The 22,224-nt window shown below is 43.4% G+C and overlaps 2 protein-coding genes across 4 annotated transcripts in view; both read right to left on the reverse strand.

Annotated features, from left to right (window-relative positions):
- Positions 1 to 217: 217 nt before the first annotated feature.
- C11H19orf12 (chromosome 11 C19orf12 homolog) lies at positions 218 to 6,222 on the reverse strand. The gene is made up of 3 exons (XM_034425731.3): positions 5,762 to 6,222; positions 3,326 to 3,501; positions 218 to 1,358 (listed from the first exon to the last, which is right to left on the reverse strand). Exons 1-3 carry the CDS (start codon positions 6,175 to 6,177, stop codon positions 1,093 to 1,095), a joined length of 858 nt encoding a protein of 285 aa, XP_034281622.3. The 5' UTR covers positions 6,178 to 6,222; the 3' UTR covers positions 218 to 1,092.
- An 8,756-nt stretch (positions 6,223 to 14,978) lies between these two features.
- Positions 14,979 to 22,224, reverse strand: part of LOC117670518 (uncharacterized protein F13E9.13, mitochondrial-like) — a 32,647-nt gene continuing 25,401 nt past the window's right edge. For 2 of the 3 annotated variants that reach the window (XM_034425734.3, XM_034425735.3), the window contains exon 7: positions 19,010 to 20,373. In XM_034425734.3, the coding sequence (XP_034281625.2) occupies positions 20,183 to 20,373 (191 nt within the window). In that variant the 3' untranslated portion in view covers positions 19,010 to 20,182. Of the gene's footprint in view, positions 15,169 to 19,009; positions 20,374 to 22,224 lie in introns of those variants that run through there. The other variant, XM_087877022.1, reaches the window with a different exon arrangement.

Consider the following 22,224-nt stretch of genomic DNA (forward strand, 5'->3'; position numbering starts at 1 on the left):
ATTGCTTAACGCATTGTAAGCCGGCCTGAATCTCCGGAGAAGGGCGGCATATAAATCAAATTAAAAAAAAAAAAATGTTGAACTTTTAATATTCTTTGCTACTCCCAGATCTTTCTTCCTTGTCTCCTCCTGTTGAACATTCTCAACTGAAGGCAACTTAAGTTCAAGAAACCCAGTTTGGCATCTCTAAAAGGAAGGGGAATAATGATCATACAACTTTGGCAGTTCACACATTAAAATTCAGCTTTATTTGCATCTTCAGGAGAAATACCTAAGGTGAATCATCTGCTACATTTTTGGCTCCAGACTATTTCAACTTTTCACTCCTTCACGGTCCCAAAATTAAGGCAGAAGGAGAAGAAACACATCCCCATGGATAAGTGAGCCCCCCCAATCTGAGAAATTCCAAGTAATTTGACGTTGATCATTCTAATGTGGCCAAGAGGACACCACGTAGTTCAACCACAATGCCGTGAGCTACATTAGGTTTCTCCAACTTGGCATCCTGAAGATACGTTAACCACCAGCCTGTCTCTCTCTCTCTAAGCCAAAGAACATATTTGGGTAGGACAATAGGTCAAAGATCTCACCCTGGGATAAGGCTGATGATACCTGTGCAGTGTATCATTATTCATCTAGAACGATGCACATCAAAGAGCAGCAAATGGTGATGTCATCATACCGCCAACGCCATGACTTACATCCTTGATCACGATGCAAGGACGCAACGGTGGCACTTTCTTTGATGACGTCACTGTTACAGAGGCCGCTGCTTTAGGAGGTCTGATGAATGAGAGGTACTTACTCGGCAAGGCACTCCAAATCCAGTTTTTGGGGTGGCATAGATTTTTAAATAAATACGGTAAACATCAAGGCTCAAACCGATCTACCCTTGGCTATTGAAATAAGGACTAATTATGAAGAAGAAGAAGAAATTTTCCCAAACAGATTATTTGGGGTTAAAGAAAAATGCACAGTTGCCATCTTGTTATTCTTATAAAAACCACGATCTTAAGAAATCTAAAACGCCAGAGAGAAAAGGGCCAGAAGGGAGTCAAGGGCACTCACAACCTCCTGAAACACAAATTGAGTCTAGTTTCCATACTGGATCTCCCCTCGGAGTTCGTTAGTGATATAGCTTGTCAGGACTCCAAGCAATTTCTCTTGAAGGGCACCGTTGGCCATGACCAAGGCTGTGAGTTGGGCTATATCGGTCCAGTCCAGATTCTGAATAATGGCACAGACGTTTTCGTAAAGTCGTTGCTGCTCCACAGGAGGCAGTTCCAGGATAATCTGAGGAATGGGCTTGAACTGTCCCGAGGTCATCCAGGCTCCAAGCAAGCCACCAATGGCACCTCCTAGAAAAACAGGACAGATAAGCCGGCTTTCGACTTCGATTGGCAAGCTATCATTGAACGGTAAAACCATTTGACTATTTGCCAAGGAAAGCAGCGTTGTTTCGGATGCAGGTAAGGGATCTGGGATATATTTAAGTTGCATTATCCTATTATATATCTATTTAGAACAGCGTTCAATGAAATTTTTACGACTGTAGAAACTTGAAGATTGTGGACTTGGACTGCCAGGATTTCTCCAGCCAGCATGATTGCTGAGATCCTTATTTAATATATTAATGAATATCTCTTTTCTATTTTTTTATACACGAAGTATACTTCAAATAATGAGTTTGACCCGTAGCATTTTATAGCCTTTAAATTCCCACCGGTTCTATATTTTATATCGTCTATATTTTATACCATTAAATTGTCCTGACCTAGGCCTCCCAAGATCATGAAGCAGACTCCTCGTCCCGATAAAACCTCTTTTATTTAAGCTAAAGGGAATTCTTCTCCAGCAAAGTCCCAGCCAACAGTCTTTCATGAGATTTCACAACTACAGACCTTTATCAGGCTTGGAGAGTTGCCAGGCCGATATCTTCCAAACGCCAGCAATTACTTGGCAAGAAGTCAGGAACAGATCTTCACCCTCATGAATTGAACTAATTGACTCCTGCAAACTCCCCTTCCCTTTCGTTCCTCTTTATTCCCTATGGGAGGGGCCATTCACTGTCCACCTGTGGCTTTACTCCTGAGTCGGCCCTTGTTCCTTTGCTGTTCCCGTCTCCTGGCAGCTCCGTGCATGCTGACATTGGGAACAGGCTCCAGCTGTTCTTCTGCCCCACTGATGTCTGACTCCGAAGGCAGCTGATAACTGTCGGACGGCCCTGGCCCCCTCTCTGCCTCCGATGCAGAGCCCTCATCAGAGCCTTCCTCAGACTCCAGGACTGGCCCATGTTCCTCCCCAACCTCCTCACTGTCCGAGTCTGCTACCAGCTCCACTGGCGGGCCACAACATAAATAATACAAATAGTTATATCACACATATAAATATTTGTATTATTTTCTAACTTTACTTTTTTACAATGACTGTGCCCCACCGCTTTATAATCTTGAACGGTAAGAAAGATTGGTTTGACTTTGGAAAGTGGGTTCAATTTAAACTGAATGTAAATGCATTCATTAATGTAATTAACCCAGGGCTCCTTCCCAGTGATGAAATCCAATTTTTTTTTTACTACCGGTTCTGTGGGCGCGGCTTGGTGGGCGTGGTAGGGGAAGGATACTGCAAAATCTCCATTCCCTCCACACTCCTGTGGGAAGGATACTGCAAAATCCCCATTCCCTTCCTACTCCTGTGGGAAGGATATTGCAAAATCCCCATTCCCACCCCGCTCCAGGGAAAGGATATTGCAAAATCCCCATTCCCACCCCACTCTAGGGAAAGGATACTGCAAATTCCCATTCCCTCCCCACTCCAGGGAGAAGGATATTGCAAAATACCCATTCCCACCCTGCTCCAGGGAAAGGATATTGCAAAATCCCCATTCCCTTCCTACTCCTGGGGGAAGGATATTGCAAAATCCCCATTCCCACCCCGCTCCAGGGAAAGGATATTGCAAAATCCCCATTCCCTCCCCACTCCAGGGAGAAGGATATTGCAAAATACCCATTCCCACCCTGCTCCAGGGAAAGGATATTGCAAAATCCCCATTCCCTTCCTACTCCTGGGGGAAGGATACTGCAAAATCCCCATTCCCACCCCACTCTGGGGCCAGCCAGAGGTGGTATTTGCCGGTTCTCCGAACTGCTCAAATTTTCCGCTACCGGTTCTACAGAACCTGTCAGAACCTGCTGGATTTCACCCCTGCTCCTTCCCCTTCTTCAGTATCTCCCACCCCCACCTTCCCTGACAGATTTAAAGCTACAATTTGGTGCATCCAAAGCTCCTGGATGCATTTATGCCCATATCCAAAGTATTAATTTACCGACAGCAAGGCCAGGTGGTCCTGCCATCAAACCTCCGAAGAAAGCCGTCGTTCCAACCACCAAGGCGCCTCGCCCAGAATGCTTGAAGGCTGCTTTCATTTTTCGCTCTTCAGAAACATGGCAGAGGAGCTGCATCACGTCTCTGATGTTGACAGGCATGGTGACTTCTCTGGACCTGCAACAGTTGTAAAAGAACCTTAATCCAGCTCTCTCTCTCTCTCTCTTTCTCTTTCTCTCTCTCTTTCTTTCTTTCTTTCTTTCCTTCTTTCCTTCCTTCCTTCCTTTTTCTTTCTTTCTTTCTTTCTTTCTTCTTTCTTTCTTTCTTCTTTCTTTCTTTCTTTCTTTCTTCTTCACAGGTAGAGCTTAGAGCTGCTTGTTCATATTTGTAGGTGTGCATAGTAATTCATTCATTCATTCGTTCATTCACTCTCTCACTCATACACACATACATGCACACACACATAGAGAGACACTTAATAATCACTAACCAACCCCATGAGCTGTGGTGGCGCAGTGGTTAGAGTGCAGTACTGCAGGCTACTTCTGCCGGCTGCCTGCAATTTGGCAGTTCGAATTGCACCAGGCTCAAGATGGACTCAGCCTTCCATCCTTCCGAGGTGGGTAAAAGGAGGACCCAGACTGTTGGGGGCAAGAGGCTGACTCTGTAAACCGCTTAGAGAAGGTTGTAAAGCACTGTGAAGCAGTATATAAGTCTAAGTGCTATTGTTTCCTTGTTTCCTTCCTTCTTCCCTTCCCTTCCCGTGATTAGAACTCACATTGCAGGCTAACTCTGCCCACTGCCAAGCGTTCGATCCTGACTGGCTCAAGGTTGATTCAGTCAAGCATCCTTTCGAGGTGGGTAAAATGAGGACCCAGATTGTTGGGGGCAATAGGCTGACTCTGTAAACCGCTTAGAGAAGGTTGTAAAGCACTGTGAAGCAGTATATAAGTAAGTGCTATTGTTTCCTTGTTTCCTTGTTTCTTTCCTTCCTTCCTTCCTTCCTTCCTTCCTTCCTTCCTTCCTTCCTTCCTTCTTCCCTTCCCTTCCCGTGATTAGAACTCACATTGCAGGCTAACACTGCCCACTGCCAAGCGTTCGATCCTGACTGGCTCAAAGTTGATTCAGTCAACCATCCTTCCGAGGTGGGTCAAATGAGGACCCAGATTGTTGGGGGCAAGAGGCTGACTCTGTAAACCGCTTAGAGAGGGCTGTAAAGTACCGCAAAGCAGTATAGAAGCCTAAATGCTTATTGCTATTGCTATTACCTGTTGGGTCATCCTTTCAGAGATATTTCCTTGCCAATTCAGAGAAACAGAATAATCAAGGGCAAAAGGAGAAGGGAAGTGACTTCTGACTTCCTGCTGGTTTCCTCACTGACTTTCTTAATAGGAAGCTTGGTAGGGAATATTGGAACCGAAAATCACGAGACTGTGGCTCAATACCACTTGATAGTACAGTGGTTTAGTGCACCCTATTATTAACACAGCTGCCTGCAATTTCTGCTGGATCAAATCTCTCCAAGGCTCAAGGTTGACTCAGCCTTCCATCCTTTCTAAGGTAGGTAAATTGAGGACCCAGTTTGTGGGGGCAATAAGCTGACTTTGTATAAATATACAAAAGTATGAAGGCTATTGCTTAACGCATTGTAAGCCGCCCTTAGTCTCCGGAAAAGGGCGGCATATAAATCAAATAAAAAAAAAAAAATACAGCAAGGCAGCAAACTTTGCCAATCTTCAATCCCACAGGAATCATGTCCAGATTCTGTAAGTTAAAACTATTCGAGGCATGTATTGTTGACTCAAAAATTGTTGCCCTGTGATACACTATTTCACCCAAGTGAAATAGTGTATCACATTTAACTGTATTTAAATGTTATTTGTGATCTGTATCATTCTTGCATACAAGAATGATACATGCCTAAACAATGAAATCTCCCTCCCTCCCTCCTTCCCCTTTCGCTTTCCCTTTCTTTTCCTCCCCCTCCCCAGAGTATTCTGGTTTTTTTTCTCTTCTAAATTAGCAGCTCTCACAATCGTCCTATCAACAGTCGAAAGATCCTTTCTAGGGGGGGAGAAAAGCCCCAAATATCCAAGATTTTTTTTAAAAAAAAATCTTAGAAAAAAGAAAAAAAGAAACAGAACGAGTCATTTCTGTTACGCCCTAACAACCACGGCCAACGACTAGGGAACATGGGATCTGTAGTCCAACTCCCGAAGGGCAGGACTGCAAGAGGCACTTGGCGAAGTCGTTCCTTATAAAGCGAAGGGACTAGCGCCTTGGAATTCAAGTTCTCTGCCGGTTTGGGGAGGGGGGGGAATGAGAGGGCGGGGTGTGGGAGTGAGCCATCTCCTTTCTTTCCCTTTCCCGCAGCTTGCTCTGTTTCTCCAGCCGCCTCCCCCCCCCCCCCCCGCGCTTGGCTTTCCATGCTCCCTACCTCGGGCCGGCGATGCAAGGCCGCGATGCCCGGAGATCCTGCAAACGAGCGCAAAGGGTGGATCTCGGATGGTGGAAGGGCAGAGCTCCCGGGCCTTTAAACCTCCCTTCCTCGCCGGCAGGGCTTCCTGCAGGGAGATTTGGCCAGCCTGCCTCCCCTTCAAAGGCGGAAAAACGGGGATCGGCGGCGGGTTCCTTGTCTAGCTGCGCCTTCTGGGTCCAATTCCTTCCTGAAAGAGCGCAGGCGCCTTGCGCAAAGCAGCAAATCTCGTGTATCATCCGCTGGGTAGTCTCGGCGCCCGATAACTCTGTCAATGAGTAACGCTCCTCGCTTGATTCCCCGGCCCCCAGACAGCTCACAGGTTGCAAGGACCTTTGCCGGGTTGCGTCACGGTGCAACCGGGCGAGTAAACACATTCCGATCCGGGTTTCATATGACCAGCCGGGAAGAGGAGGAGGAAGAGGAGGAGGAGGAGGAGGAGGCGGGGTTGCCTGCTTTGGAAAAGGTGTCTCCCTTCAGGTGGTCACTGGAAGCCCAGAAGTGTCTCACTGGCGTTTGGGGTTTGCAAAAAGAACCAAATAGGAAAAGAACCATCTGGGGGGGGGGAATATAATAATATTCCCACGTTATAACTAGCAAGGTGAATCATAGCTTGTTGCCCCAAAGAAGAGGGAGTCAAGCTATTCTCCAAAGCACCTGAGGGCAGGACAAGAAGCAATGGGTGGAAACTAATCAAGGAGAGAAGCAACTTAGAACTGAGGAGAAATTTCCTGACAGTGAGAACAATTCATCATTGGAACAACTTGCCTCCAGAAGTTGTGAATGCTCCAACACTGGAAGTTTTTAAGACGATGTTGGGTAACCATTTGTCTGAAGTGGTGTAGGGTTTCCTGCCTAACCAGGGGGTTGGACTAGAAGACCTCCAAGGTCCCTTCCAACTCTGTTATTCTATTCTATTCTATTCTATTCTATTCTATTCTATTCTATTCTATTCTATTCTATTCCTAGTTGACTTGCTGGAATTGAAGTCAGTGCAACCTGGAATCACAATCTTCCTCTCCCTAGTCTCTCTCTCTCTCACACACACACACACACAGGGATCTCTCTTTCACACACACAAGCCTGTCTGTCTGGCTCTGTGTGTGTCTGTGTCTCTCTCTCACACACACACATAGGGATCTCGCTCTTTCACACACAGAGCCTGTCTGTCTGTCTTTCTCTCTCTTGCACATTTTCAAACATACACTCATTTTATTAAATGCATGATATTGAAGGGGGAGGAGGGCTGGCGGAGGTTCACTTCCCCATGTTGAACCCCATGTCTCCGGCATCTTTTGAGTGTAATTCTTGATGTCCTCATCGACAAATCTGTTAAGTTGTAAGTCGCTTTTTCAGTGCTGTTATAACTTCAAATGGTCACCGAATGAACCCTGGTAAATGGAGGACTACCTATACAATGGAAAGAATTGGGGTGCCTTGAGCTTGTTTGGAGGTTCTAGCAGGGGAGCGCAGCTATCGTATACCCCTTGACCGAAAATCGGTACACTCCTTCTATCTGGGATGGTCGTCCTCTTCCACCGAGCGCGCAGCTTTGGGAGGGACGCACAGGGACGAATGGATGGGGGAAAGAAATAAAGAAGGTAATAGAGATTAAATATTAACTAATGAACAAAATCTATATGAATAGTATTATATTTAGTCTTAGAGAGTTGAGCACCATTATCTTTAAGTGTATTGAAATTAAATTTAGCTTCAAGAAACAATACCAACAAAAGACAAGCAATAATGCATGTAGATGTATATATGTATATAATTGCACCAATGAACCGAAAATGTACCGATTGTATTACTATGTTATAATAAAAATCAAATCCAAAAAAAAAAAAAAAGGGAAGAATTGGGGTGAACTCTCAGGGTCCATTTGTGGGTCAGGGTGACTCCCGATAGTGGATTAACTCTTTATTGATAATGAAGTTATCTGTTCGGTCACGTCCGGTTGTTGGTGATTCTCTCGGCCAGGTCTCTCCACATCTTCCAATCTTGCACTATTTCTTTGAGATGTTCTATGTCTACCGGGCCATTGCGTGCCAAAAGTGGGGGGAGCACGGGGGGGGGACACACATAGAATTATGGATGTGGGCACACATGGGTATGACCCCCCCCCCCCACGCTTTTGGCACGCGATGACAAAAAGGTTAGCCATCACTGTTCTATGCTGTGGCTGGTGCCGTCTTTGAGTGTAATTCTTGATGTCATCCTGGACAAATCCGTGGAGAATGATCCCCTCTTTTGCCTGCGGATATATTCAGGGGTTGCAAATGTCTGCCTTTGAGATACACCGGAGATACATTTTTTATGCAATGCATTTTTTATGAACTACATCTGTAGTTGTGGACTGTTGTTTTTCTGTATTATTTTCTTGGGTGAACCAGGCAGGAAACAAGACCGGATGAGCAAAATCTACTTTATTGTGAGGTTATATTCATAGATTCTTGCCAGTCTGAAAGTACAAACTTCCTGCTGCCCCTTTTAACTGCTAGATTCACTAGGGTGGGTCTTTCTTAAGTTTCTTTCTCTAACCTAGAAAGAATAAAGTGTTATTTTATAACCATTACGCGACAGTCTGAGGGCTCCTGTCTCTTTTCTCTGATAGTTTCCTAAGGAGGGAGGGTAGGAAAAAGGAAGGAAGAAAGGAAAGAAGGAGAAAGAGAGGGGGAAGGAAGGAAGGAAGGGACTTAATTCCAAAAGCAGATTGCTTTGGAGAAAGGAAGGAAGGAAGGAAGGAAGGAAGGAAGGAAGGAAGGAAGGAAGAAAGAAACTAAGAAAGGGAGGAAGGAAGATATACTGGGAAATTTAGAAAAGGAAGAAAACAAAGGAAGCTAACAAGTTTAGGAATGGAGTGAAGAAAAAAGTTTTTTCAAGGAAAGGAAGGAAGGAAGGAAGGAAAAAAATAGAAGAAAGCCAAATCACACTGGAAAAGCTGTTGCAGAAAAAGAAAACACAATGTCTCAGACAATGTCATTTTTATTACACAAAGAGCGCTCTCTTGTGGAAGCCTTAAAGGCAGCCTTATAATGTCTCTGAAACCATTTAAAATACTGTAGATCAGTGGCCCCCCAACCTTTTGGGCACCAGGGACCGGTAAATAACAATCCAGAGTACGTACGTACATACATACATACATACATACATACATACATACATACATACGGCGGATTGCCGGGATGTTTTAGCAAGCAGACAGATTTAAATGCAGCAATATTGCAGAGACACAAATACGGCATAAGTAAAGAGTTCCTTTGCTGATTGTTTATGCACAAAATTGGAAAGCAGAGAATATACCATCGAAGGGAGAAGTAATTTAAAAACATTTTTAGACTGTGCAGAAATGAATAGATTAACTATGATGATAAAAGAAAGAGAAGATTCAGAATATTTTAAGATATGGAATAAATTTTACTATTGGTTAGAAAAGAGATATAAATAAGTTTTAAAAGAGATTGAAGCAAAAAAAATGTGTTGTAATTAGAATATTATATTAATGGAAAAGCTTTGTAATGGATTTGGTGAGTTTGAAGACAGAAGAGACAGAAGAATTTTTTTAAAAAGTTTTTTATTTTTATTTTTCATAAACACATTCACATGTACAGTCATTTCCATCATTTTTCATTCATCTTTTCTTTTAACTTTCATTTTTCATTTTTACTTTTTCGGGGCTGCTTTTTTACCCTTTACCTTTACTCCAACCTTTCTTCTTCTCCTCCCCTTCTCTTCCCCTATTTTTCCTCCTACTTCCTTCGTTCTTCCTCTCCTTCTCTTTCCTACTTCCCCTTCTCTTCCCTCACTCTTCCTTCCTTCCTTCCAACCTTCTCCTCTACTCCTTTTTCCCCACCTTCTTCTTCCTCTCCTTTTCCCTTTCTTCTTTCTCCAGATGAGAAGACATTTTTGAAGATAACACTGAATTATCACATGGAAGAAATGAATGATGTATTAAACGTTTGTCTTAAAAAATAAAAAAAACTTTATTTAAAAAAAGAAGAAGAGTTCCTCTGCTATCTGTTCAGACAGTAGATGTCTCCCTTTGCTTGCGGCTGTGTGTGTGATACACTTCGCCACGCACACCAGGCAAACATCAACAGGCAATATGAATTATTTTCCTTTTCCAGGCTAACGTTCCCATCATGCTTTGTAGAAAACCCACCAGGGAGAGGAGATAATGTGGAGTACAAGCACCGCAGACACAGCATCATGAAAGCAACAAATTATAACCTTCAGTAAAGAGCAACACACATACACACAAACACACAAACACCCTTCGGTTAGCAGGATCACAAGCCCAGTTCTTGAGTTGGGAGTTCGCTTCTTGCCAGCAGGTTCAAGAGAATCCTTGGCACGACTTAAGTGATTCCTTTCAATCCAAAAATTCTCGTGACAACCTCGAGAGCGACCGAATGGATTACAGGCACAAACGGGGAAGAGATGCAGTTTGAGAATAATGCAGTCGAGATAATAGAGTTACTGTACCGGGTAGCAGAGCAAAATGCGAGGGGAATTGCAATGAAAGGGAAGCAACGTAGCTGTAAACCTTGGAGGACTCTTGCACATTGTGAAACTTGGCAGAACTTGGGTTTTGTTTCGTGGCGGCTCTAGTCCTTGAACAATGAGGCTAAAACCCATGTGTGTAAGAGTCAGCGGTGTACTAGCAACCCCCCCCCCCAAAAAAACACCCAACCCCAAAACAAAACCCCTTATCTAATCACATTGCATGAAAAATCAGGAGAACAAAAGCGCCATGAACCGTTTTCTCCCAACCCTGGGGAGATATTAAGGATGAATGAAACACTGTGGGTTTGAACGGAATGTGAAAACCTTAGGAACAATTGTTTTCTTGGAGTGAAAGTGTCCTCCCGTCTGCAAAACTCTTCTGCGAGTAGGGAAAAAAAAATAAAATAAATACGCCCTGCATTTAAATAAATGATTTGCATGAGGGCAAAACGTTTTGTTCTGGTTTGCCTAAGCACACAAAGCTGTTCGCGTTATTGGGCACATAATCTGGCATCCATGAAAGAAAGAAAAGAAAAAAAAAAGAGAAAGGGTAGATTTAGAATCTCTTAAGGCGACAAATAAATAAAATAAAATAAATAAAATAAAAGGGACGTGGTGGCTCAGCGGTTAAGACGCTGAGCTTGTTGACTGAAAGGTCGGCAGTTCAGCAGTTCGAATCCCTAGTGCCGTGTAACGGGGTGAGCTCCTGTTACTTTTCCCAGCTTCTGCCAACCTAGCAGTTCGAAAGCACAAAAAAATGCAAGTAAAAAAATAGGGACCACCTTTGGTGGGAAGGTAACAGCATTACATGCGCCTTTGGCATTGAGTCATGCCGGCCACATGACCACGGAGACGTCTTTGGACAGCGCTGGCTCTTTGGCTTTGAAACGGAGATGAGCAGTGCCCCCTAGAGTCAGGAACAACTAGCACATATGTGCGAGGGAAACCTTTACCTTTAAGGCAACAAAAGACAGCCAGTTTAGTTTAATAGTTATAATGCTGAATTAGGAGACCATGAATTCTAGTCCCACTTTAGACATAAAGCCAGCTGGATAACCTTGGGCCAATGCCTCTCTCTTAGGCCTACGAAGAAGAATAAGGATATCATGGAGATAGAGAACTATTGAAAAGAAAGCAAAAGATAAGTTTCCCCTGCCCAGTTGTGTCAGACTTAAGGGAATGGTGCTCATCTCCTTTTCTTGGGCAAGGGAGCTGGTGTTGTCCGAAGAAATTTCCGCGTTCATGTGGCCAGCATGGCTATATGCCGACATGCAGGGAATGCTATTTGTACCCTGTGACTATCATTAAGTGTTGTACCTTATGATTCTTGATGGATGTTATCTTGTCTTTTTTGTACACTGAGAGCATATGCACCAAGACAAATTCCCCAATAAAAAATTCTATTCTATTCTATTCTATAATTTCTTGATATCACTAGAGTGTGCTGCAGTTCACAAAATCTTAAGCGAGCGACGGGGTTCTTAATGAGCCATCTTAGTTAGGCTATTCTGTATTTGAAATTCAGTCAAAACATCTCCAACTGAACAGGCATCTAGGTCTGAAGCCATGAATATTGATGAGAGCCCACGAGCGGAACACAATTGTGTTCATCAACCTGTACTATATTTTAAAAACACAGCATGTTCAAGTCTCCATAACATTTATATCATCATCATCATCATCCTATTTAATCCCATCTGTCCAGTGAGAACTCAAAAGTGGTTTGTGTAGAGAGGGCTCGCCCTAATTTTATACCCAAACAGCAATCCTATGAAGTAGTCTCAACTTTTTTTTTTTTTAATTTGATTTATATGCCGCCCTTCTCCGGAGACTCAGGGCGGCTTACAATGCGTTAAGCAATAGCCTTCATACTTTTGTATATTTATACAAAGTCAGCTTATTGCCCCCATAAACTGGGTCCTCATTTAACCTACCTTAGAAAGGATGGAAGGCTGAGTCAACCTTGAGCCTGATAAGATTCGAACCTGCAGAAATTGCAGGCAACTGTGTTAATAACAGGGTGCATTAAACCACTGTACTACCAAGGCTCTTTTCAAACTTTCAGATTGGCCCTCTTGGTCAGCTTCGTATTTAAGGAGAGATCAGAACCTGGATCTTTCCAGAGTCCAAAATAGTTCACTACTATAATACATTGCTACACATTCTCTTACGAATGCCTATAAAATCAAATCATGTTGACTATGCAGACCGTCACACTAAACTCTTTAGAATGACCTTATATACGGAGGACCGCATTATGGTATAGATAACATTGCTATTTACACTTAGTAGATGAAGCAGCAAACATCTGGAGACTTGGTTTTCATTGAAGGATAAACCCAGATCTTATCATTTCAGTCTAAAGATATCCCCTAGGTATAAAATGGAATCATGACATCCTCTAGTTATGGACTTATAGGTTGGAAAAGACCTCAGAAGTATTAAGTTTTCCCTTCCCTCAACCTTCCCTCCCCGCCCTTCCCCTGCCCTTCTTCTGCTCAATGCAGGTTCTACAAGATCCAACTCTGACAGATGACCATCCATCTCTCTTGGAAGATCTCGAGCGAAGAGATCTTCTCATTATTCAATTTGGCAGTCTCTGCCATGGGTGGCACTTCATATCGTAGGTGTCCTCCTTGAAACTTCTTGGAATCTCCATCCTCATTGGTTCTGTTCTGCATTCTGGGAAAATGGAGGAGGAGTCCACTCCTCCTTCTGCATCATAACCCTTCAAAACAGGCTACAAACCAGGAGACTGGGAGTTCTAGCCCCACCCAACCAACAGCTGGTTGACCCTTGGCCAGTCATTCTCTCACATCTTTAAGAATGAGGCAAAAGCAAAACATATATGAAATCTTCAAGAAAACTGCATGGACTTGTCCAAGCAGTCATCGGGAGTCAAAAACATTCAAAAACACTCCTTCCCCACAAATCATACCAGACATCGGTGTGAGGTTACTTAGTTCAAATCCAAAGCTATGGTTAGTAAACTTATAGAGCCAGTATGGTGTAGTGGTTAAAGCATCAGGCTCGAAGCCAGGAGACTGAGAGTTCTAGTCTCGCCTTTGGCCCAAAGCCAGCTTGACCCAGTCACTTTATCTCAGCCCTGGGAAGGAGGCAATGGCAAACCACTTCTGAAAAAAACCTTGCCAAGAAAACTGCAAGTAGCCTCTGACAATCAGATCTGATTGAAGGGGAGGGGGAAAAAATAAGTACACCTATACAAACTGGGCATAAGGTGCATTGGCTGAGAGTCAGCCACAACGCAATCTGCTTTAGTGCTGGAAGCGAAGTGTCGAAGGAGACACTTGCGAAGTGTTAAGGACCACTGATCTCCCCTGAGGGGCTTCTACGAAGGGAGAGAAGGACCTCTGCGCCAGAGTAAGGAACGGAGTAAAAGTGGTGTAGCTGCTTCAGGCTGGTAAAAGTGACACGCTGCTTTGACTTCCCGATTGAAACAGACCTGCTACTATGCTTCATCCTCTTTGGCCAGCATGTCAACTGTCAAATGTTTTGAGCCTTCTATTAATAGGCAATTAAAATGCATCCCTTTTTGCTCAGGAAAAAAAAATCCCTTTTTAATTCACGTTATTTTATTTCCTGGCATTTACAGGATGCTCTCCGGTCCTGTTTTCTGAAGCTGGGTCGAAAAGTGAGAAAGAGAAGGCTGTGCGTGCAAAAGAGAGCAAACAGAAGATGGCCACAGTGCCCCATGGCCAGGGGTGGGATTCTACCTGTTCGGACGAATCGGTAGCTCCGACGATCAGCTGGGAGCGAACCGGTTTGTTCCCACAATCAGATGGGCCCCCCCGCCCTATTTTTCTACCTTTATCTTTTCAGTGATTTGTGCGGCAGAGCAGATTGCCGTGCCTCCGCTGTGTTTTTCCTCTGAAGAAACGTGGAAGTGAAGATTTCTTCAAATGGCGCACTTGTGTGCAAAATCACCGAACCAGTTGTTAAATCGGGAGGATCCCATCATTGCCCGTGACACATGGATTTTGGCCCTTTGAGCAATTGCTTGCACAGATTTAATGGATTACAGATTGGGACATATTATGGGTGGCAATTATACCAATCCAAGACAAAGGTTTGAAACAATGGACAATGTACGCTAAAACGTTTGTAGTCAAGGATGAGACAAGAATTGTGAAAGAAAAACAGCCCATAGGTCCCGAGATGCCCCTTATTAATTTTAGGGAACAGTTCCTAGGCTGTGTATTATTTATCACGTCCCATTTTTTGTTAAGATACTGCCTTTCAAACTTAATTTATTGGAAACTAAAGATGTTTTCTAAAAATAACTTTGAAGCTGCTAAAAAATGCAGCTTTCCACTTGTAAGTTTCCACCAGCTGGGCCTGTCTGGTTTAGAACTGACACCCTTGAGAATTCAAAATAAGATTTAAAATTGCAAGGGGCGGGGGAAGCAGAAGGAGGAATGGCTTATGGAAAAAACGATAGATTCTATTATCATCCCATTACCTAAATATTACCCAGAATCCACTTTATGAACAACTTAGGTGATTTTTCAGTGCTGGGTTGAACAGGGTGATGGAAAGAGGGCTATTGACAGGCCCAAAGAACCAAGAATGACACAAGGAGTAACTTCTAAGGACCGTTGTTTCTTTCAGAACAGTATCTGTTTTTGGAGATATTCCACCTTATTTAGGAGAGGAAGGAACACTTGCCATAAGGTATCTTCCGGTGTGACTTACATCTTTAAACCAATATGTTTTGTCCTTGCCGCTGTTTTAGGGTGTGCAAATCTGTGCAAATGATTACTACATTGATATAATTAGTTGGCTAAAATGCTTTTCACAGCATAATCACACTGGTACATGACTACATGAATCCTCACACAGAGCTGTGAAAAGAAAAACAGATTGTGAACGCAACACTCTCTCCGTCACGTAAAGTAATATTGTGCTATTTTTAAGTGCGGGGCAAAACGCTTTAACTAAATAAACACAGATTTTTTTTCCCCAAATCAATTTTTCCTTGTTCATCATCTTCCAAAACATTTTTAGATGTTCCTTACGAATGCGATAGACGTGAAAAAAACTACTTCTAATCTAATCCGAGCAGTTCTCTACGGCATCAACTTTGGTATTGAACGAAAAGAGGAAGATGAAAGTAGAAAATGAAGGGAAAACAGATTCCTGTTCCTTGGCAAAACCCCTTCTGCTTTTCTTCTTCATCGTACAAATAGTCCTCGACTTAACGACTCCAATTGAGCTCCAAATTTCCATCGCTAAGCGAGACAGTGGTTAAAAGTGAATTTTACAACCTTTTTTGCCACAGCTGTTAAGTGAATCACTGCGGTTGTTAAAAGTTAGTCACGCAGCTGTTAACTAAATCTGGCTTCCCCAATGACTGCGTGTCAGAAGGTCGCAAAAGTACCTTGCTCAATAGTAGTAACTGTGAGAGGGATCTTGGAGTCCTAGTGGACAACCATTTAGATATGAGCCAGCAGTGTGCAGCAGCTGCCAAAAAAGCCAACAAAGTTCCAGGCTGCATAAACAGAGGGATAGAATCCAGATCATGTGAAGTGTTAATACCACTTTATAAAGCCTTGGTAAGGCCACACTTGGAATACTGCATCCAGTTTTGGTCACCACAATGTAAAGAAGATGTGGAGATTCTAGAAAGAGTGCATAGAAGAGCAACAAAGAAAATTAGGGGACTGGAGGTTAAAACATATAAAGAACGGTTGCAGGAACTGGGTATGTCTAGTTTAATGAAAAGAAGGACTGGGGGAGACATAATAGCAGTGCTCCGATATCTCAGGGGCTGCCACAAAGAAGAGGGAGTCAAGCTATTCTCCAAAGCACCTGAGAGTAGGACAAGAAGCAATGGGTGGAAACTAATCAAGGAGAGAAGCAACTTAGAACTAAGGAGAAATTTCCTGACAGTGAGAACAATTCATCAGTGGAACAAATTGCCTTCAGAAGTTGTGAATGCTCCAACACTGGAAGTTTTTAAGAAGATGTTGAATAACCATTTGTCTGAAGTGGTGTAGGGTTTCCTGCCTAAGCAGGGGGTTGGACTAGAAGACCTCCAAGGTCCCTTCCAACTCTGTTGTTCTATTCTATTCTGTTCTGTTCTGTTCTGTTCTGTTCTGTTCTATAGTGGATCACATGACCCCGGGACACTGCAGCCTTCACAAATACGAGTCAGTGGCCAAGAGTCTGAATTTTGATGACGTGACCATGGGGATGCTATAACAGTCATAAGTCTCTTTTTTTCAGTCTCGTCGTAACTTCAAACAAACAATCATTAAACAAAGGGTTGTTGGTCAAGATTACCTGTATGCTTAATTCTCCAACAATTGAGCCTCTACAGGGTGTGATCCATAAAAGTCAGATTGATGGGCATCGTGGCTATAGACTTCCGGGACTATAGGTATTCCTTGACTTACGACTGAAGTTCCAAAATGCCGCTTTACAAAACCCTAGTAAGACCACACCTGGAATACTGCAACCAATTTTGGTCACCTTACTACTTAAAAGATGTTGAGACTTTGAAAAAAGTGCAAAGAAGGGCAACTAAGACTATCAAAGGCCCGGAGACTAAACCATATGAAGAATGGCTGCAGGATTTGGATTTGGCTAAAGTGTAAAGAAAAGAAGAATTAGGGATGACAAGATAGCAGTATTCCAGCATTTGAAGGGCTACCACAAAGAAGAAGCGGGCAAATTATTCTCCAAAGCACCAGAGAGCAATGGCATCCTGCAGTAAGACATACTGAAAGTCCTGTGAAGTTCAGTGGTCTCAGCTAATAATGAGAGTAAATCATAGCCATACACCAATTTCCACCAGTCTTACATGGAGTTTAAACCTTCTTCCTACATAAATATTCACCACCGAAATAAATCAGGCCCATTAGCAGGAGGCCTGCCAAATGAAACAGCAGAAGTCTTGACGGTTATCAAGCCAGTTAACAGAATAAACCTATTAAATAAATAAACTCGTTCTCTCTCTCTCCCCCCCCCCCAATTTATGGCGGTGCTATACTTAAAATGAAACCTTTTAAATGAACAGATTTACTGTGCCCGGAGATCTCCACGGGGTCTGGATAATTATGCAAAAGCAAGGCGTTACTTTTAAAGAGGGAGGAATAGGGTTGGTACTTGTCATGATTTACGGTCAGACACCAGAAAAAAATGGTAATGGCACAAAATAAGCTTTTGCAAACCTCTTCTGGCAGACGGAAAATGCTTGATTTACCTAGGGCATCCATCAGGTTCTATATTTTAGATTAAAGCAGATAGATAGCAAGGAAAGTGCGCGTGATTATCCTGCACGAACAGTTGAGGGGTGGTACGGCTTTTGCTGTTCTTATTGGTATGAAGGGGGAATGTGTCTATGGAAGGGAATCAACCACGATTTTCTAGGCTCCTGGCGTTGGAGAACATGAGCTGTGGTCCATCCTGTACAGTTAAACTTCAGGCCAGTTAGCGGAAGAAGCTGTTAGATGCAAACAACCATATTCATACATGTAAGGTATGCTAACAACTTTATTACATTCTGCCTATTATACAGGAATCTTCCCAGACTGTCTGCTTTCTCCTGGGAATAGATAGATAAATGTTCTAGAGGAGAGGTGAAATGCTCCCGGTTAGGACCGGATCGCCCAATCCAGTAGCGATGGCGGCAGGTGGTTCGGAGAACTGGTAGCAAAAATCCCTGCCCCCCCCCCACCATGCCCAGCTGAGCCGCACGATCATCAGAGGCTTTTTTTTTTTTAACTTTAAAAAGCATTTTTTCTACAACCTCTTCTGATGAAAAAATGCTTTTAAAAGTTTTTTAAAAAAGCCTCTGATGATTGCGCGGCTCAGCTGGGATCGTCAGAGGCTTTTCAAAACATTTTTTCCTGCAACCTCTTGGCCGAAGAGGCGGTTAAAAAAAATGCTTTGAAAAGTCTCTGACAATCCCAGCTGAGTTGCCTGATCGGCAGAGAGGCTTTTCAAAGCATTAGAAAAAATGCTTTGAAAAGTTAAAAAAAAAAAAAAAGTTGGCCACGCCCACCCAGTCACATTATTCCCCCACCAAGCCACGCCCACAGAACCGGTAGTAACCAATTTTACATTTCACCCCTGTTCTAGAGGGAGCTTAAGCGGGGATCAGTCCTGGGTCTTTTGCAGCTGCACAAGGATGCCAGGCTAATTTCCTGCTTGAGACTTCCTCCCTCCCTGGTTGGGTGAATAATCCTATTCGATAAATAAATTTGTTCTCACCGATTTGTGGCATTTCCATCGGCACCAACGATGAGTTTTCGGCCTCCCCGTTTCCAGCAGCCCAAGTGGGACATCCCAGGCAGTGACAGAGTTCACTCATGGGGATATGACATGCCTCTATCTCGCCAGCTGCTGCACCATGTGGTTTTTCTGGGAAGATTTCTGAGAATTTTGAGTATATCTATATGGTACCCAAGGGAGCTTCCAATCATGACTTTGTGTAATTGCCCTGCCTAACTCATGGAATTTTACTGGGGGGGGGGCAGGAAAAAAACCCCTTAGGATGAGAGGGAGGGAGGGAGAGGGAGAGGGAGAGGGAGAGGGAGGGAGGGAGGGAGGGAGGGAGGGAGGGAGAGAGAGAGAGAGAGAGAGAAAGAGAAAGAGAGAGAGGGAGGGAGAGAGAATGAATGAGAATAACTAGTTAACTAGAATAGTTTATCTGTTCTGGAAGTAAAGATTGTACAGAGGTTTTCCCACAATCCAGACACTTTATTTCCAGCAATTCTTGTGCTACATTTTTCAAGGCTAGAAAGAAAAATCCATGCAATTTGGAAGCATGGGAATTTCTGGATTGTACCTAACAGATTTATGTAGCTAAACATGCTAACGTCCTTTGACCTGCTTAGAAATAAATACAGCTGACCAAATTGTCATTTTTATGGATATTTACAGCCAAGTACTTTGTAAACTTAGGAACTAATTTCCCCCAAAGGAAATCTGTACTCTATAACCTTGATAAACTGTCAAAAACTCAAACCATGACTAGACCTGCCGTTTCTCTTGCCAACGATGTGCACTTTCCAGAAGCTTATGAAGATTCAGTGGGATGAATGGGTGGGATTAACATCAGTGGTGAAATGTAAAATTTGTTACTACCGGTTCTGTGGGCGTGGCTTGGTGGGGGTAATGTAACTGGGTGGGTGTGGCCAACTTTCCCCCCCCCTTTTAAAAGCATTTTTTCTACAACCTCTTCGGCCAAGAGGTTGTAGAAAAAATGCTTTTAAAAGGCTCTGACGATGCCAGCTGAGTTGCCTGATCGTCAGAGGCTTTTTTCCCCCCGACTTTTAAAAGCATTTTGAATTCAGGAAAAAAAAAATCCTCTGTCTTAAGTATAAAAAGACCTGAAAAATTGGGTATGCAGGAACTGGATATGTCTAGTCTGATGAAAAGAAGGACTAGGGGGGACATGATAGCAGTGTTCCAATATCTCAGGGGCTGCCACAAAGAAGAGGGAGTCAAGCTATTCTCCAAAGCACCTGAGAGTAGGACAAGAAGCAATGGGTGGAAACTAATCAAGGAGAGAAGCAACTTAGAACTAAGGAGAAATTTCCCGACAGTTGAGAACAATTCATCAGTGGAACAACTTGCCTCCAGAAGTTGTGGATGCTCCAACACTGGACGTTTTTAAGAAGATGTTGGATGACCATTTGTCTGAAGTGGTGTAGGCTTTCCTGCCTAGGCAGGGGGTTGGACTAGAAGACCTCCAAGGTCCCTTCCAACTCTGTTATTCTATTCTATTCTATTCTATTCTATTCTATTCTATTCTATTCTATTCTATTCTATTCTATTCTATTCTTTGCAAGATAAAATATTTGGTGCAGTTGCGCTTCAATTGTAAACTCAGAGCAGAAGCAAACAAATTTACACTCTTACTTTCCCAATATAATCCATAAACCTCTTCACCCGATCAAGATCAATGCCATTTGCCCAATGGCCTTCTTTCTTGAAATAGGAACCAATGATCAAGGCATTTGCACTTAAGTAGTCCTTCACATTATCCAAAGTCACACCAGATCCCACCAGTATTGGAATCTTCACTGCAGATCTGACTTCTAGAGAAAGTAAACAAGAAAATTCATAACTTAATAATAAAATTTGTAAGGGAGACTAACTGAGATTATAATAACTCTACATCAGGGGTGTCCAACCTGGGCAACTTTTAAGATTTGTGGACTTCAACTCCCAGAATTCCCCAGCTGGCTGGGGAATTCTGGGAATTGAAGTCCACAAGTCTTAAAGTTGCCCAGGTTGGACACCCTTGCTCTACTTGTTCCAGCAGTTGCCTTTCTTACCATCCTCTCCTTACACCAAGGAATGACTCTAGTATTTCCCTGATCCTAAGATGATCCTCTTATACAGATAGTCCTTGACTTACAACCATTTGTGTAGTGACCATTCAAAGTTACAACAGCACTGAAAAAGAGGGACTTCTTGTCCCAAAATTTCTTAATCTTAGGACAAGTCCACCACATGTGGTAGAATGTCCCTTGTTTGTGTCCATACCTCCAACAATTCGGATACCTCCTGGCCGAAGACTTCTTGTCCCAAAATTTCCTAATCTTAGGACAAGTCCACCACATGTGGTAGAATGTCCCTTGTTTGTGTCCATACCTCCAACAATTCGGATACATCCTGGCCAATCTCGTTGGTGGCAAATGCCATCGGTAGAACATTTTGTAAAGATTTTCTTTATAAGCAGCTGACATCGCTGGCCATTGCAGCATCCCCATGGTCATGTGATCAAAAATTTGGATGCTTGGAAACCGGCATGTATTTGAGACTTTGCAAGCCGGCTTCCGACAAGCGAAGTCATGGGGAAAGCTGGACTCGCTTAATGCCTGCCTGGTTCACTCACTGGCAGTGTTGCACTTAACAACCATGGCAAAAGGGTCGTAAAATTGGACATGACTCACTTAACAACCCACCTTGCTTAGTAACAGAACGTCCCGAGTGTGGTGGTTAAGTCAAGGATTACCTGCAGATCCTTTGCATTCTTCTTGATAACAACAAATATTCAGGAGCAGTCAATCACGGTCAATTTTTTTGTTTTGTTTGTCTTTTAATGACCTTGTAATCAGTGGTGGGATTCGGCTGGTTCTATCCGGATTTGGCGAACCGGTAGTGGCCACGGCGGGAGGCTCCGCCCACCTGCCCAGACATAATGTGTGAGCAAAGAGCATGAATGGAAGGCCATGTGCATGCGCAGAGGAGGTGCGTGTGAGTGAAGCGAACGCACGCTCACATTTGCGAACCGGTAGGGAAGGTAAGTGAATCCCACCTCTGCCCGTAATCCCTTGTATCAGGGTGGAGTCGGGGCAACCGAATGGAGCTGAGTGATTACTGGCCGGATGCCCTTCCTGTCGCCAATGCGGAGTTCATAGCAAATAGTTTCTCATTGTGCCCATACACACACACAAAATGCTGTCTCTTAAACTGCAAATGAAAAGACTGCACTTTTAAGTTATTTCATTAACGTTTTACTCTCTCCAGCAAAACCACCAACAAGAACCCAGGTGCTTTGACTCTCCTGCCCTATGACTAGCGCCAAAAGCAGCATTAGCCATGCTGGAAACGAGATAATATCATCTCACCCCTTTTCAGCGCAGCTCTCAAAGAGACAAGCACGGAGATCAAAAAAAAAAAAAAAAAGCCCATCAGCGTAAGCTGCTCAATGGGCTTATTCGGTTAGATGATGAAAGGAACCCAAACGGTCTACACTTAAGCAGCTGCAGGGATTCCCAAGGCAGAGTCAGGATCAATTTGCTGGCGTAGAACGATTACATGGCCATTTCTTCTTCTTCTTCTTTTTTTTTCCTGAAGAAAACCCGGCCCACTAAACTCTCTCTGATCTATTTTCATTGTACAGAATTGCAGCATTTAGGGTTCCATTTATCTTGGTTACT

This window comes from Pantherophis guttatus, chromosome 11, assembly GCF_059756535.1.
Source record: "Pantherophis guttatus breed Tessera chromosome 11, ASM5975653v1, whole genome shotgun sequence".
Taxonomy (NCBI): Eukaryota; Metazoa; Chordata; class Lepidosauria; order Squamata; family Colubridae; genus Pantherophis; species Pantherophis guttatus.

Coding starts and splice junctions, on each gene's coding strand:
- C11H19orf12 (XM_034425731.3), bottom strand. CDS start 6,177: ATGTGTTTACTCGCCCGGTTGCACCGTGACGCAACCCGGCAAAGGTCC. Junction 3,502..5,761: donor CCTTGCATCGCCGGCCCGAG/GTAGGGAGCATG, acceptor CAACTGTTGCAG/GTCCAGAGAAGTCACCATGC. Junction 1,359..3,325: donor ACCACCTGGCCTTGCTGTCG/GTAAATTAATAC, acceptor CTGTTTTTCTAG/GAGGTGCCATTGGTGGCTTG.